Source organism: Petaurus breviceps, unplaced genomic scaffold (genome assembly GCF_028583685.1).
Source record: "Petaurus breviceps papuanus isolate PSGF00001 unplaced genomic scaffold, PetGlider_PUasm1.0 90865, whole genome shotgun sequence".
NCBI classification, from domain to species: Eukaryota; Metazoa; Chordata; class Mammalia; order Diprotodontia; family Petauridae; genus Petaurus; species Petaurus breviceps.
The window spans coordinates 6,190,479-6,205,227 of record NW_027187367.1 but is presented as its reverse complement, the minus strand read 5'-3'; the positions used below and the strand labels follow the sequence as shown (position 1 = coordinate 6,205,227).

General features: G+C 45.0%; 1 protein-coding gene and 1 pseudogene across 2 annotated transcripts; one reads left to right on the top strand and one right to left on the bottom strand.

The window, feature by feature from the left end:
• Positions 1 to 601: 601 nt before the first annotated feature.
• On the top strand, positions 602 to 8,759 carry LOC138150045 (BOLA class I histocompatibility antigen, alpha chain BL3-7-like). Of its 2 annotated transcripts, XM_069073402.1 has the most exons (8): positions 602 to 758; positions 1,804 to 2,073; positions 2,298 to 2,573; positions 3,434 to 3,709; positions 3,857 to 3,962; positions 4,483 to 4,515; positions 4,701 to 4,733; positions 4,911 to 8,759. In XM_069073402.1, the coding sequence occupies exons 1-6, from the start codon at positions 680 to 682 to the stop codon at positions 4,505 to 4,507; spliced, it is 1,032 nt and encodes a 343-aa protein (XP_068929503.1). In that variant the 5' UTR covers positions 602 to 679; the 3' UTR covers positions 4,508 to 4,515; positions 4,701 to 4,733; positions 4,911 to 8,759. The 2 variants fall into 2 exon arrangements, with proteins under 2 accessions (XP_068929503.1, XP_068929504.1); XM_069073403.1 differs by lacking the exon at positions 4,701 to 4,733.
• A 3,734-nt stretch (positions 8,760 to 12,493) lies between these two features.
• LOC138150216 (magnesium-dependent phosphatase 1 pseudogene) overlaps positions 12,494 to 14,749 on the bottom strand; it is a 2,998-nt pseudogene continuing 742 nt past the window's right edge.

Genomic DNA, 14,749 nt, shown 5'->3' with positions numbered 1-14,749 from the left:
CCCTCCCCCCCCCCCCTTTCCATGTCCATACCAAGTCCCTTCTCCCTTTTGTCTCTCCACTTTTCTCACTGCTTAAGAACTAAAGTTGTTCTTCCTGAAACTTTCAGCTAAGTCCAAAGGCAGACTACACACACGAACAGATTAACTTCTTTGAGAGAATACCTTGTAGATGTGTGGGGGAAGACTGCCAGGCTGAGGCAGTCTGGAGGTTGGAAAGGTGAGAGTTGGATACTAGGATACTCCTTGAGAGTAACTCTCTTGTTCAAGTGGGGGCCACTGTACCTAGCAAGAAGCACAAAGCTCTGGGCAACTAGGTGGCACAGTGAATAGAGCACCGGCCCTGGAGTCAGGAAGACCTGAGTTCAAATTCGGCCTCAGATAGTTGACACTTACTAGCTGTATGACCTTGGCCAAGTCACTTAACCCCCATTGCCTTGCCTTCCCCCCTCAAAAAAAAAAAAGAAGTAGAAAGCTCAGAGGCTACACAGAGGTTGATAAAAAATGGAAATAGGGTACGTAGAACTTCAGTTTCAGTTTTGCTTTTAGCAGGATCTATGTATGTTGTGCCTCTGCTGATGTTTTCATGCCACCTCTGGCGGCCACTGGGTGGCAGGCCAGCAGCGTGTTTGTTAGGGACTGCTCGCTATTTCCGCCTCTTAGTCTATTGCTCCTCTAAAACATGGAGTCTCTCGTTTTTTACCGGGAGCCTTTCGTGCTGTTTTTGTCGTTGGCTGTGACCCTGACAGAGACCAAAGCAGGTGAGTAAAGAATGTTTTGTTCAGTCGTTTTTCAGTTGTGTTAGACTCTTCACGAGCCCTTTGGGGTTTTCTTGGCAAAGATACGGGAGTGGGTTGCCATTTCCGTCTCCAGCTCATTTTACAGATGAATAAGCGTTATTAAATATAATTAAACCGATCCTTGGAGACCGGGCAGATTGACCAGAGGCTGATTATTGTGTGAAGAGGGTCTTTTCGCCACCCCCATCTTGGGGTCCGGGGGAAAGATTTCCTAATCCTCAGGTCCAGTTTGTTCTAAGCAGGGAGAGGTGGTGGTGATAATTGAAGGAAGGGGCAGTGAGTACATTTGCTCACTTAGGGGCTAGGAGTACCCGACTCGGGGTGCTCTCGATTGTCTATCTCTTATTTTGGGAGTATTCAGAGCAAGTAGTTGAGGTGCGGGTGACGGCTTGAAGACCTGGGGAAAACCTTGCTGGGGAAGTTGGGCTGGCTAGCAAAACTGAGCAGAGGTCTTTCGGTATCGAAGGGGAAGAGGCTTGCTTAGTAAGGAAAGTCCAGGAGAGGGTTAGGGGGAGGAGGTTTGTAAGGGAAGTCTGGAGACCGGAGGACTGGGGGAAGGGTACCTGGGAAGTGGAATACAGAAGAGGGATGCAGAAGACGGGGATAGAAAGGGGTTCACAGGAAAGAGAAGCTATCTCTCAGTCGTGAGGAATTTTGAAAATTTAGACGCATCATGTAAATGTAAGCAGATAATATTGGGCGGAACTAGGAGGAAGGCGGGTGTCTTCAAAAGAGGAGTTGTTTGAGTCTGGTATTGGGAGGAGTTACAGGGGAAGCTAGAGAAACCACAGACATGAGAATCATGGGCTGGTTGGGGATAGGCGGAAGAAATGATGGGGGAAAACTGAGGCCGTGGCGGCGGCGGCTGGAAACATCCCAGGTTGGAGTGAGTTTGCTCGATATACCTCGGACTTTACTGCAGAGACCCGGCCCAAGTCCCAGGCCCTGGGAGGGCAGTGCTATGTCATTACTAGCCTTGAATGAAGGTCGATGTCTTTGTCCTTAGGATTTCACTCCCTGAAGTATTTACAATCTTCCATGTCAGTACCTGGGCTCGGAAAGCCGAGGTTTATTTCCATGGGCTACGTGGACAATCAGCGCTTCGTACGCTTTGACAGCGACAGCTCGATTGAGAGGGAAGAGCCCCAGGTACAGTGGATGGACAAGATCAGTCGGGAGGACTGGGCAAGGAACTCACGCGTTGTCAGCGAGACCGCGCACACTTTCCAAGTGGGCCTACAGAATCTGCAAGTCTATTACAATCAGAGCGAGGGAGGTGAGTCCCATGTAGTACCTGGATCTCTCCTTATGCCCACCCAGACCTGATCCTCAGACTCGGGAGATGGGGAAGATGGGTGGTGGGATAGGAGAATATATATCGGGAAGGGGCATGCACACTCCTGGAGGCCACCTCTCAGATCTCCCTTAAAGTTGGGAGAGGGCTTGGGTCTGGCTGAGTGTGTGGGCAGACTAACTAGTGTTCCGGGGGCTGTTAAAAAGTTCACACCTATCAGCGCCTGGTGGGCTGCGAGATGTTTTCCAACGGGACCTTCAGGCGTGGGTTTGAGCAATTCGCCTATGATGGGCAAGACTACATCTCGCTGGATCTGGAGACACTGAGCTGGACCGCTGCTGTACAATCGGCTCTGAACTCCAAGCACAAGTGGGAGGCAGAGCAGGGCATCGCAGAAAGACAGAAAGTTTATCTGAACACGAAGTGTATTTGGTGGCTGCAGAAGTACCTGGAGTACGGGAAGGAGATGCTGCTACGGACAGGTACTGCTTTTTAGATCCTCAAGGCTAGGGGGCTATACCCCTTAGGAGGTGGAGGGGGGGGCAGCATTGGAGCCCAGGACTTTACCTGGGCCCCAGGTTAGAGGGATCTGGACCCCAAGCTGCGTGGGGGTGGGAATGGGGATGGAGTTTAGAATGTGTCAGATTGAGGGTAGGTTTGCTTGCCCCACGAGGCTCATGAGATCTTTTACTCTCTCTACTCTTTACCCAGAGTCTGTAGAATTGAAGAGGTTGAAGCTGCTGGGGAGGGAGGGAAGAAGATACAGGGAATCCAAAGAAATCAAAGTTTGTCCATAGAAATAAATCAGTCTAACCCTAGTTGAGTTTGTTTGTGATTTGGCTTGGGGTGCAGGGAAGAACAGGCAAAAGAAATGCTGCCTCAGGGAGAGAAAACCTTTCCTGATTAAGGTATGAGGTGATTTCTCTGGCACAGCTAAGCATTTGTCCCCTTCATTCTAATTCTGGTCTCGGTTGAAGTAGGGAACCCCACCTCCCTTCAGCTCTATCCTCTATGTCTCATATTCCCCCATCCCCCCAATTTGTGACTCAGGAATTCTACACCTGAAGTTTGCCTCCTTCTTGGTCCCAATCTGTATATGAACAAAGGAGGGATGGGGCTAAGCATCCCTCCCTCTGAAATGGGGTTGGGTATATATCTTTGTTTCCTTCACAGTTTCAGTAACTTTCCCTGGAATCATAGGTGACCTCAGGGGTAAGGACTACCCAGGCCAAGGATTTGTGTTCTTGCTCAAACACCCAGTCTGATTTTTGTTCCCCTATAGTGGAGCTTAGCCTTTAAAGAAGGGAGGCCCTTGTAAATTCCTCTAACCTTTCCTCCATAGAGCCTCCCTCTGTTCAAGTGACCCGTCATGCTTCTCCCAATGGGGAGGTGATCCTTCGGTGTAGGGCCCAGGAGTTTTACCCTTCAGAGATTTCTCTGTCTTGGCTGAGAGATGGGGAGGAACAGCTCCAGGACGTGGAGTTTATTGAGACCAGACCTGCTGGAGACGGAACCTTCCAGAAGTGGGCAGCTGTGAGGATCATCTCAGGCCAGGAAGGGAAATATACCTGCCTAGTTCGGCATGAGGGACTGTCTGAGCCCCTCACCCTGAAATGGGGTAAGGACAATGAGGAGGGTTTTGGGAAAAGGCTATTTATCCTAGAAAGAGTAGATGGATGTGGAGTTATTGGGGGGAGTTTGGGAAGGGGTTTAGTGAATCTCAGACTAGAGAGGGATCAGGTTTCATTTTCCTTTTCCACTTTAGAACCACAGTCCTCATCCATCTGGCTCATCGTGGTGGTCATTGCTGTTGTTCACTTGCTCATTTCAGTCCTTGCTGGAGTTGTAATCTGGAGGAAGAAGTCAGCCAGGCAAGACTATAAGGGGGGTCATTAGGCAGCAGGCACAGTGGAGATTCTGAATTCCCCTGAACTGGAAGCTTGTCTTTCTGTCCCCAATTTCTCTCTTTCCCATATAAGAGATTGTTAGATAGGCCCCAAAACTCTAGATGAACAAATCCATAAATGGAAAACCATTTTCTGGAGGATGCCTTGCAATGGTATAACAGACTGCTGTGTAGGAAAACTGCTTCAGACTCAGATCAGAAATCAATATGGGGATTTCTGTCAAAGAAGCTGGGTGTCTCCCAGCTAGAGGTTGTAGACCAGACTTGGAAAACAATTGATGCAGGACCTGAGGTTGGGGAGGTGTCTATTTGTGGGACCTCTTTTCTCTTTTCCTGTTGGATCTAAATGCTATGCTGGAGTGGGGGATAGGGGCTCAGTCACAATTGTAATTTGTTGTGTCTCCAAGAAAAATCAATGAACTTTTGGGGTCTTCGTATGGCCTCCTCTCCTGGACTCCCCACTGGAATTTTCTTTTCTTTTCCAGGTGGAGAAGGAAGGGATTATATTAAGGCTGCAGGTAAGTGAGGGGTTGACATGGAGGGTAGAAAGAAGGAGCCCGTCCATAGTATCTTTGGGACATGAGAAATGAGAAGTCAGAGGAGAGGCTTACCCTAGCAGCCTTTTCTCAGTGTCTTCCTCCCTTCCCCTGCCCCAGTTCTGTTAAATGTCCCTAACTGGGTTGTTTCCTTCCTTTGTCTCCAGGCAACAACAGTTCACAGTCTCTCTTACTCAAAGGTGAGACCCTGGAGACCATGGAACTGGAGAGGGGCTGGTGTAAAGGGGGGCAAGAAAAGAGGGTGGGTATGTGAGTAGTTGGGATGAAGATTGGATGAGTGGTGTGGCAGGCTCTTCAGAATGATTTTAGGGCAGAAGTGACTGAAGATCTCCCTTAATCTGTCTGTTTTTCTTCAGCTTGGTAATTGCCTTCTGTGGACCTGAGTAAGAAAACAGATATTCAAGTCTCCAATTCCTGTTAAAGTATTCTCAATGTGCAGAGGCCTCATATTCAGGACTTTCTCTCAACCAGCATGATGGAATACAGGTTCCAGTCTCAATTTTACTACTTCTGATTTATGTGGACACAAACAGTACTCTAAGGAATAGAAAGGGTCACTTTCCTATGCCCTCTGAGGGGGTTTAAGGCTCATTCTATAGCCCATCTTGTAATTTGAGATCCTGTAACTTCAAGGTGTCTTAATGTCCTTTTGCCTTTATGTGGAAATACCATATAACTTATACCAAAAGAATTACTTTTGTCCCCCTTATCCTGTGTTCCCTATCCTGTCATTCATCTTCCTTATTCTGTGTCATGAAATTTTTTCCTTATCTAGCAAGCAACCACCTTCCTCACCTTGTTGGTACTTATCCTGTCTCTAAATCTCCAAACTCCATAAGAAACCCTGAAATTACATCATAATCCTATAGGCTATGTAGCTTTCTGTCTATAGAAGTCTGGATTTTTCCTTTATAAGGGACTTTATTTAGTTCCTTGCTAAATCTCAGGTCTGTGTGCTTCATGTAATAAAGCTCCTAATGAGTGGCTAAGAGAAAATTGTTTAAGTGATTCCTTTCATACCTAAACCAGTTCTCCCAACTGGCACCTCAAAACTATCTTTATATGACCTTAGAAAAATCTCATCCGGGAGCCAAGAAGGTGGAGAAAGCAGTAAGTTGTTCTCACTCTCCCTTACCGACCTTGAAAAACCCAGAAAATATCACTGGAATAGTGGAGCCAGCAGAAAGAGGTGGTACATTTTTTTTAGTTCATGAGGCTAGGAGAATTAACAGAACAGTCCCTCTTGCTGTGGCTGAACAGGACCAGTACAGGATGGGAGGTATCCAAGCAAGCCCCATCTCAGCAAACCAGCAGGAGATCCTGAGCCCCATCGTGGTGGAGTCAGCAAACGTCAACAGCAGGAGCTCCCTCCCCCCCACCCACCTGCTCATGTGCCTTTGCTCAGCCAGGAGAATCAGCAGATACCAACACAGAGAACCGCCACTTACACCTTGAATGGGCATCCACCAGTGCTGAACCTACCCTTGCTCTCTTGAAGCCCCTGGAGAGGAGGAGACCCCTGCCTCCACCTCATCCCTTGAGCTTCGGTGTAAATGCAGAAAGACTTCACCTAGCCTTGGCACATACTAGCTACTGCCACTAGCTTCAACTCAGCACCAGGTAAGTTACAGCATTATACAGCTTCCAGCTGCCAGAACTTGAGGCCCCAGCACACAAAGCCAGTCACCAGGCCCCTAGCCCCCAGTACAAGAAGCATGGGGCAGAGCCCCCTGTGCCCCAGAAGCAGAGATCAACTTTAAAAGCTACGAAAAAGGCAAACATAATGAGTAAAAAACAGCTTAGAGAAACAAAGACCATAGATTCTTTCTATGGGGACAGGGAAGATCAAAACACAACTTCAGAAAAGGACAGCATTGTTACTATACCCGCATCTAAAATCTCAAAGGGGAATATGAACTGATCTCAAGTCTAAAAAGCCTTCTTGGAAGAGCTCAAGAAGGATTTTGAACGTCAAATTAGAGAGGTAGAAGAAAAATTGAACAATTCCTTTAAAGAAACAATTGTCAAAATGGAAAGAGAAATTTGAAGAAAAATCTCAACATCGTTGGTCATCAGTTTCCTAATCTGTAAAATAATGCAGATTCTCTCTAAGATCCTTTTAAGGGTTAACTTCACGCTCTCCATAAAATTTGGATTTTAATGATTTTTTGATTGGGGTGATGAGATAAGAAAGAGGGAGAATCCTACTAAATCGGCCCAGGTTCTTTTTTTCAGGAGTTTGTGACAAAGAGATTATTAGGAATTCATAGTATTTCATCATATTTAAGACAGTTCAGAATCAAGTTTCTGCTTAAATAGAACTCCTTTCCTTACCTCTCCCCATTTTAGTAATTAAGCTCTTTCCTTTTGCCTTGAGACAAAGTTATCTATCCTGTATCCAAATGGCAGTTCCTGAACTCTGACTTACTCTTTGTTCTTTTTTTTTTTTTAAGCAATTGGGGTTAAGTAACTTGCTCAAGGTTACACGGCCAGTTATTTCTGGGTGTGGTGCTAAGTATCGGAGCCCAGATTTGATTCCAGGTCATCCCGACTCTGGGGCCGGTGATCTTACTTGCTGTGCTACCTGGCTGCCCCTTACTCTTTGTTCTTGGATCCCTTGCTTGGTTATCTACAAGGCCTGGAGAGGTTAGAAGACTTGCCCCAGTCTGGGGCTGGGATGGATGTCATTAAAAATGAGGTGACAGCACACTCCTCCACAAATTGGTCTATGGATTTCTTCAGTCCTCAGATGCCTTTAATTCTCTGTGGGAAAAATTTCTTCCTAACTTCCAAGAAGGGGAAAGGGTCACACTGAGCAGGGCTGGAAGTAGGGAGGCCAGCAGAGAACAGAGGAAGTTGGGAAAAGGGTTGAATGCTGGGACCTTACTTCTCAGTAACTCTCTGGTTCAAACTGGGAACACAACAGCTGTGTACTCCTGGATGATGGGAGGGAGGGAGACTCAGGTACTAGGTACAGTTAGACTCTGTTCCCTGAATAACATAGAGAGAAGAAATGTCTATGATGTTGGGGATTTTTTCTGGGTTGATTTCAATTTTGGTCTCCTAACTTGTGTGTGTTCATTCTTCCCTCTCACCAATGACTCTTTTTGTCTAATATTTGCTATTGGATGGCAGAGTCTCTATGGAGCCAAATAGAAGTTAATGATTAAACCCAGTGTATTGGTTTCAGTGAACTTGTACTTTATTTACCTTTTGACCATGGCACCTGATGTGCTCTCTCTCTTTTTGTTGGAGACTCAGGCCCTGACAAAACCTGGGCAGGGAAGTAGAGAATAGTATTAAATGGTTGCCTGGAGACTGGACAGATATTATAGGGGTAGACATGTGGGTGGGGAGGGCCCTACTACAGAGGGGCCCTTACTTTCCAGAGAATAAACTGCTTAATCTCAAGTAAAGTGAGATCTAGGAGAGGAAGCAGGAAGCAAGGTGGTGCAGTAGATAGAGCACTGGGCAAGTCACTTAAGGCTATTTGCCTCATTTTCCTCATCTGTAAAAATGAGCTGAAGACAATACCACTTCTAGGGGTTTATCCCCAAAAGATTATACAAATGGGAAAAGGGCCCACATATATACAAATATTTATAGCAGCTCTTTTTGTGGTGGCCAAGAAGTGGAAATTGAGAGGATGCCTATCAATTGGGGAATGGCTAAACAAGATGTGGTGTATGAATATAATGGAATTCTATTGTGCTATAAGAAATGATGAGCAGGTGGACTTCAGAAGAACCTTGAAAGACTTCTATGAACTGATGCTGAGTGCAATAAGCCTAACCAGGAGAACATTGTACACAGTTACAACCCATTTGTGTGATGACTAACTTTGATAGACTTGGCTCTTCTCTGTAATGCAAGGTTCTAAGACAACTCCAAAAGACTTATGATGCAAAGAGATATCCTTATCCAGAGAAAGAATTATAGAGTCTGAATGCAGATCAAAGCATACTGTTTGCTCTCTTTTTTGTTTTGTTTCTTCTTTCTCATAGTTCATTCCATGGGTTATAATTCTTCTTGGCAACATGACTTATGTGAAGGTATGTTTAATGTGAATATGTATATAACCTATATCAGATTGCATGCTGCCTTGGGGAGGGAGTGAGGGGAGAGTGACAGAAAATTTGGAACTCAATAGTTTGTGGAAATGAATGTTGTAAACTAAAAATAAATAAATAAATTTTTAAAAATGAGCTGGAATAGGAAATAACAAATCATTCCAGTATCTTTGCCAAAAAACAAAACAAAATCCGAATGGGGGAATGAAGAGTCAAACATGACTGAAAAAAAAAATGAATAACAAAAAGGGAAGGTTGTGGTGAAAAGAAGAAGCAAGGTGTGTGAAGAAGCATTTGTGTCCCTTGGGGCTCAGTAGTCTCTTAGTTTCACTTTGGACGGAGGATGGGGGTCTTGGGGTCAGTTTCTTAGTTTGGGGAAGGGTGGGAGGTGCTATGAGGACAAGGGGCACTGAGGCAGAAGTGCTGGAACACATAAAGGGTGTGATAGTCCCGGGGACCTTAATAAGAGAGTAGATCTATCCAGGAGCCCTGGAGTCCAAGGGCAGAACTGAAAATCAGGAGCAACTTTCTTAAAGAGTTTCATAAGGAAGCTTGGGGAGCAAGTGGGATGAGACCAGGATCAGGTGAGGACCAAGGGTAGGTGGCTGGTAGAGGGGATCATGAGAGACCTGGGACCAGGACCTAGGTTGGGGGTGGGTACTGAGTGTCTAGAGACAGGGGAATTAGGACCTGCCCAGATTGTTGTCAATAAAGTTGTTTTGCTGATTTCAAAGTGCCATAGTTGGGCATTGAAGGGAGATCTACCTGCTGTGTTCAGCATGAGGCACTGCCTGAACCCCTCACCCTGAAATGGGGTAAGGATGGTGAGAAGGAGCTGGAGAAAAGGCTATCCTCCACCTCCAAAAAGGATCAGAGGAATTGAGCAGAGCCAAGATGGCACAGTAAAGGTGGGGACTCACCTGAGTTAACAAAAGGTTGAGGTGAAACAATTTTCCAGCCCAGTACAACTTAGGAAGGTGTTAGGAAAGGTATTAAGTGAAGGTGGTCAGACTTAGAGCCCAGAGAAGACAACAGCAGGTCTTGGAGACAGTTCACCAGCAGGTCAGTGATTTTTCCAATGAGATAGTTCACATTGCCTTCTATTCTTTCATTTGTTTGGATCTGTTTTATAGTATCTTGATTTCTCATAAAGTCATTAACTTCCATTTGCTCCAATCCAATTTTGGAGGAATTATTCTCTTCAGTGAGTTTTTGAAAATCCTTTTCCATCTGTCAAATTCAGCTTTTTAAGGCATTCTTCTCCTCATTGGCTTTTTGGGCCTCTTTTGCCATTGGAGTTAAGTCTATTTTTAAGGTGTTATTTTCTTCAGTCAGGCTGTTGACTTGCTTTTCATGATTTTCTTGTATCATTCTCATTTCTCTTCCCAATTTTTTCTCCACTTCTTTTACTAGATATTCAAAGGGTTGCACTCCTACATGGCCTGTGACCAGTTCATATTTTTCTTTTCTTGGAAGCTTTTGATGCAGGAGTGTTGACTTTGTTGTCTTCTTCTGATTCTATGTTTTGATCTTTGTCCCCAACTATGGTCTGCTTGTGCTTCCTCTGCTTGCTCATCTTGCCAGCCAATTACTTGACTTTTGAACTCTTTCCCACAGTAGAACTCTGCTTCCAGAGCAGAGAGTGCTGTGTCCCAAATTGCTGGGGATTTGCACGGCTGTTATCAGAGTTTTTCCAGGCCCCTGCCTCAGAACTGTGAGGAGGGCTTTCTCTCCACTGCCTCAACAAACTCTGCCACACCAGTGCTCCTCACCCCAGGACCACCATCCAAGACTGTGACCCAGATCCAAGCAGAGCAAAGCAAGAGAATCCTGCCTCAATGCCAGCAGACAGATTTATGCAAATGTCCTATTGACAGTCCCTTGGTGACTGTCGCTAGGAGGTGGAAGCAGCAGTGGCAGCAGTTGCAGCTACCATCACCTCTGCTGCCCCAGGGGCAAGAGGCAGAACACACTCTTCTCTCACTCTGGATCAACAGGGTTCCCCATTGACCTTTTAGTTTCTCTTTGGCATTAATGGGTTGAGAATTTTGGAAACTGCCACAGTTGCCAGTGATTCACTCTCCTGAAGTCTGCTCTGGCTGGTCTGTGCAGCTGGTCAGGACTGCCCTGGGTCTGGGCCTGTATGTCTCACATGGGACTGTGCTCAACTCCCAGTTCAGTGTGTTAGGCCCTTCCTGAAGACCTGCCAGGCTGCCTTCAGTGGGAGGTTTGTTCCTCTCTGTCACACTGTGGGTTCTGTAGCTCTAAAATTTGTTGAGAGTCATATTTTACAGGGATTGGAGATGGTTAGAGCAGGAGCTCAAGTAAGTTCCTGCTTTTACTCTCCCATTTTGGTTTTGCCTACAATCATATCATTTTGAAAAAACTGAAAACTTACAGACCTCCAGAACAAGCTCTGAAAACAGCAGCAAGAAATGTCTAAAACTTGGGACAGTGATTCTTCCACCCTGGAGCAGAGCCCAACTTTAAAATAAATTATAAGTCAAGAGATGGGCTGGAAAATGAGCAAATAATAAGAGAACTTGACTAGAGAGAGTAACTATGATGAAAGAGAAAATGAAGACACAAACCTAGAAGATAATGAAGTTAAAACAGCTACAAGCAAAGCATCAAAGAAAAATGTGAATTGGTTATAGGCACATGCAAAAAAAAGAATTTCTGAGAGAGTTCAAAAAGGATTTAAAAAATCAAATAAGAGAGGTAGGGGGGAAAGTAGGAAAAGAAATGAGAGGAAAGTAAGAAAATCATGAAAAGAGAGTCAACAGCTTGGTAAAAGAGGCACAAAATATAGGAGTAACTTTTGTGGTAGAAAAAATTGGGAATTGAGTGGATTCCTGTGAATTGGGGAATGGCTAAACAAGCTGTGGTATATTATTGTGATGGAATGAATACAAGACAGTTTCAGAAGAACCTCAAAATACTTATATAAACTGATGTAAAATGAAGTGAGCAGATCCAGAATATTGTAAATAGTAATATTATATGATTATCATCTGTAAAAAACTTATCTGTTTTCAAGAATACAATGATCCAAGAGAATTCTGAAGGACCTATAAATAGAAAGTGTTATCTATATCCAGAGAAAGAACTGAGAGAGTCTGGATCTAGATTAAAGCACATATTTGGATTTAACTGACTGTGAAGAGAGCTACTAGAGACTAATAGGAGCCCTATGCTCTGGGTAATGAGCCAGATCTGCCCTTCTCCTAATCCTTGAATGGTGATCCTTGAGTATCTCCAGTGAATGCAGACTTTTTTGTAGTCCCTGTGCCTCTTCCTCCTCATCTTCCCTAATCCATGGACCAAGCCACCCTACTTCCCCAAACACAAGTCCTGTAGGGAAAGTCATGTATAGAGGGCACCATTAGATTAGGGAACTTCCCCCATTGCCCTCTAGAGCTGTCTGTCCCCTCACAAATGTCCCGGAAAGTAGTCAGTGTAATGACTGATGCTTCTCAGAGAGACACTCTCCTCCTGCTCCCCTGCAAGATCTAACTTAGCCAGGACCCAATTACTGCATACCCAGTCCCCCCTACCCATGCAACACTCCTTCCCAGGGGAGGAAATGGCAGACTGTTTCAGTATTTTTGCCAAGAAAATCCCAGATGAGCAAGATAGCTGAAACAACTCACAACAACAGTGGCCTTGACTATCTCTTCTTCCTTTAATTCTTCCTCTTCTTCCAGCTCCCCCTTCTCTCCCTCACTATCCTTTCCTCCCCTTTCTTCTCAAAAGTCTTGATTAGATGTCTACATGTAGTAGTTCTATATTAGGTTTTTTATGTCATAGGAAGTTTTATTTGCCATGAGAAAGGGTTGTGGTAACATACCAAGGAACAGACAGCACTGGGAAGCAAAGCCTGGAATCAGTCCTGGGCAGTGTGGTTGGTCCATATACATGAGGACTTACACCAAGGGAAGGGTCTTCTATGCTCACACACAAATGTTTTATACAATTCACAGATGACCTGAAAACATATTCCTCATTCTTGTTCTCTTCCTGATGGGGTCCATGGCCAGGGCTCCCATCATCTGCAGGGCTGAATCTTAGAGTTTATCTCAAGACTTTGCAAATATTTCTAGGCCCTTAGTCAGAGTATGAAGACTCATTTCACTCTGGACATGAATACAGGTGACATCCAGTTTGCTGACATCTACAATGTTTTGCTTCTCATTATCAAAGAAGATCATTTCAGAGTAGGGGATACCACTCTTCTGCTGCAATCTCTCAAAGTGTGTGACCTTGAAGCCTGGATAGATTTCCTTTTGTGCAAAATATTTAGTGAGGTCAAAAAGCTCCAAGAGCTGATTGGCTCCTTGAATCTCACCTGTCATCCCCAGGCCATGCAGATGTTCCAGAACATTGGGTACCTCTGGGTATAGTTTAATGATCTTCTCATTGCTGTCTCACACACTCCCATCCCTGTTCCTGTGTAATGGGGGTTCCACATGAGTGTCAACCCAGAAGGGCCAGAGAGTGTAATCCAGGTCAAAGACTACCAGATGTGGGAGGTCAACGCTAGTCTCCTTCAGGGGAGTAGGGGCTGGCTGCCTTCAACAAGCCACCATGTTTGACCATTATATTAGGTTTTGCAGTGGAGAAATAATGGTTCTTTTTCTCTGATGACTCATAATTATAGGTGAGATTTCAAACAACTGTTACTGTTGGTAAGAGTGGCCTGGAGGTTAATATGTCAATTTATTTATTTGCCTTTTGGAGGGCAATTGGGGTTAAGTAACTTGCCCAAGGTTACACAGCTAGTTTGTGTGTGTGTGTGTGTGTGTGTGTGTGTGTGTGTTCAGTGTCTGAGGCCAGAACTGAACTCAGGTCCTCCTGACTCCAGGGCTGGAGCTTTATTCACTGCACCACCTAGCCGCCCTAATATGTCTATTTTCTATGAGTCACCTTACCAGACACAGAATAAGCCAATAAGGAAGGAGCCTGCAGGGAGCCAAAAGTCTTGCTCATTACCAGATGTATTTGCTGAATGACCTTGCTAAGCTATGTACCTAAATTGACTTAAACCAGAAGCATAGAGATACTTGATCCCTTGAGACCTGATGAAATCACCAAGTGAGAGAGTGCTTAGATAAAAGAGAAATGAGTACAGGATAGAGCTTTGGGAGACACCAACAGTCAGTAGATACATGAAGAACCAGTAACAGTAATCAATAGTCCTGTATTCAAATAGATAGAAGGAGAATCTGGAGACAAGTTTCATGAAAATCTAGAGAGCAGATGAAATGCAAGAGGAGAAGGTGGTCAACACTATAAAATGGTATAGCCAAGTGAAGTAGAATGAGGATTGACAAGAGAACATGATATTTAGCAATGAAAGACATCACTGGTATCTTTGGAGAAAAGTTTCAGGTGACTGATGGAAGCCAGATTAGAGATGGTTTGGAAGAGAGTGAGAGAAGAGGAAATAGGGCACCAATTGTGTAAGATTTTTTTCAAGGAGGTTAGCTGAGAAGGGGGAAACAGAATCATACAGTCTTATGATTCCTTTCCCAGGCCTCCTCATTCTTAGAAGAAAGCAAACAAGCCTTCAACTGATCCCCTCTAACATTCACCAAGGGTGTGAGAGCAAAAGTGTTTGGGAGCTTCTTTCCTAGGATCCTGTGGGTGTCTAGACAATCCTCCCCTGACCTGGACATCCAAGTTGCCTCCCCCAAAGTAAAACATTTGCAGACTATCATAGAGTTCAGTCTGTCATAACATGGCATTGTTTCTTACAGTCTGTTTTTGGGCAAGAGAAAGATCTCCAAGGTCATCAGTAGGCTGGCCTCTCAACATATTTCTTACTGGAGCACCCCCCCTCCCTTAAATGTGCTGGTGCAGTCCCATTTAACTCCTAACTAATGTAGAGATGATCTGCCTTGTGTCTAGTGACACTAAAACCCTACTGGTACCCAGTGGTGTTGGTGGGTGGGAGGATGTGTAGAGAAGAAGGCAGAAGCAGGGACTGGGACTCAGACTGACATCCAAGTTCTTTCTCCATTTATTTCCCTTCTCAGAGTGTGCTGTCTCTTGCTCTTCCTTCCTTCCTTCCTTCCTTCCTTCCTTCCTTCCTTCCTTCCTTCCTTCCTTCCTTCCTTCCTTCC

What these genes read in the sequence shown, in the direction of transcription:
- LOC138150045 (XM_069073403.1), top strand. Translation starts at nt 680, where the DNA reads ATGGAGTCTCTCGTTTTTTACCGGGAGCCTTTCGTGCTGTTTTTGTCG. An exon ending in CCTGACAGAGACCAAAGCAG is followed by an intron (nt 759 to 1,803) that starts GTGAGTAAAGAA and finishes CTTTGTCCTTAG; the next exon opens with GATTTCACTCCCTGAAGTAT. An exon ending in GCCCCTCACCCTGAAATGGG is followed by an intron (nt 3,710 to 3,856) that starts GTAAGGACAATG and finishes TTTCCACTTTAG; the next exon opens with AACCACAGTCCTCATCCATC.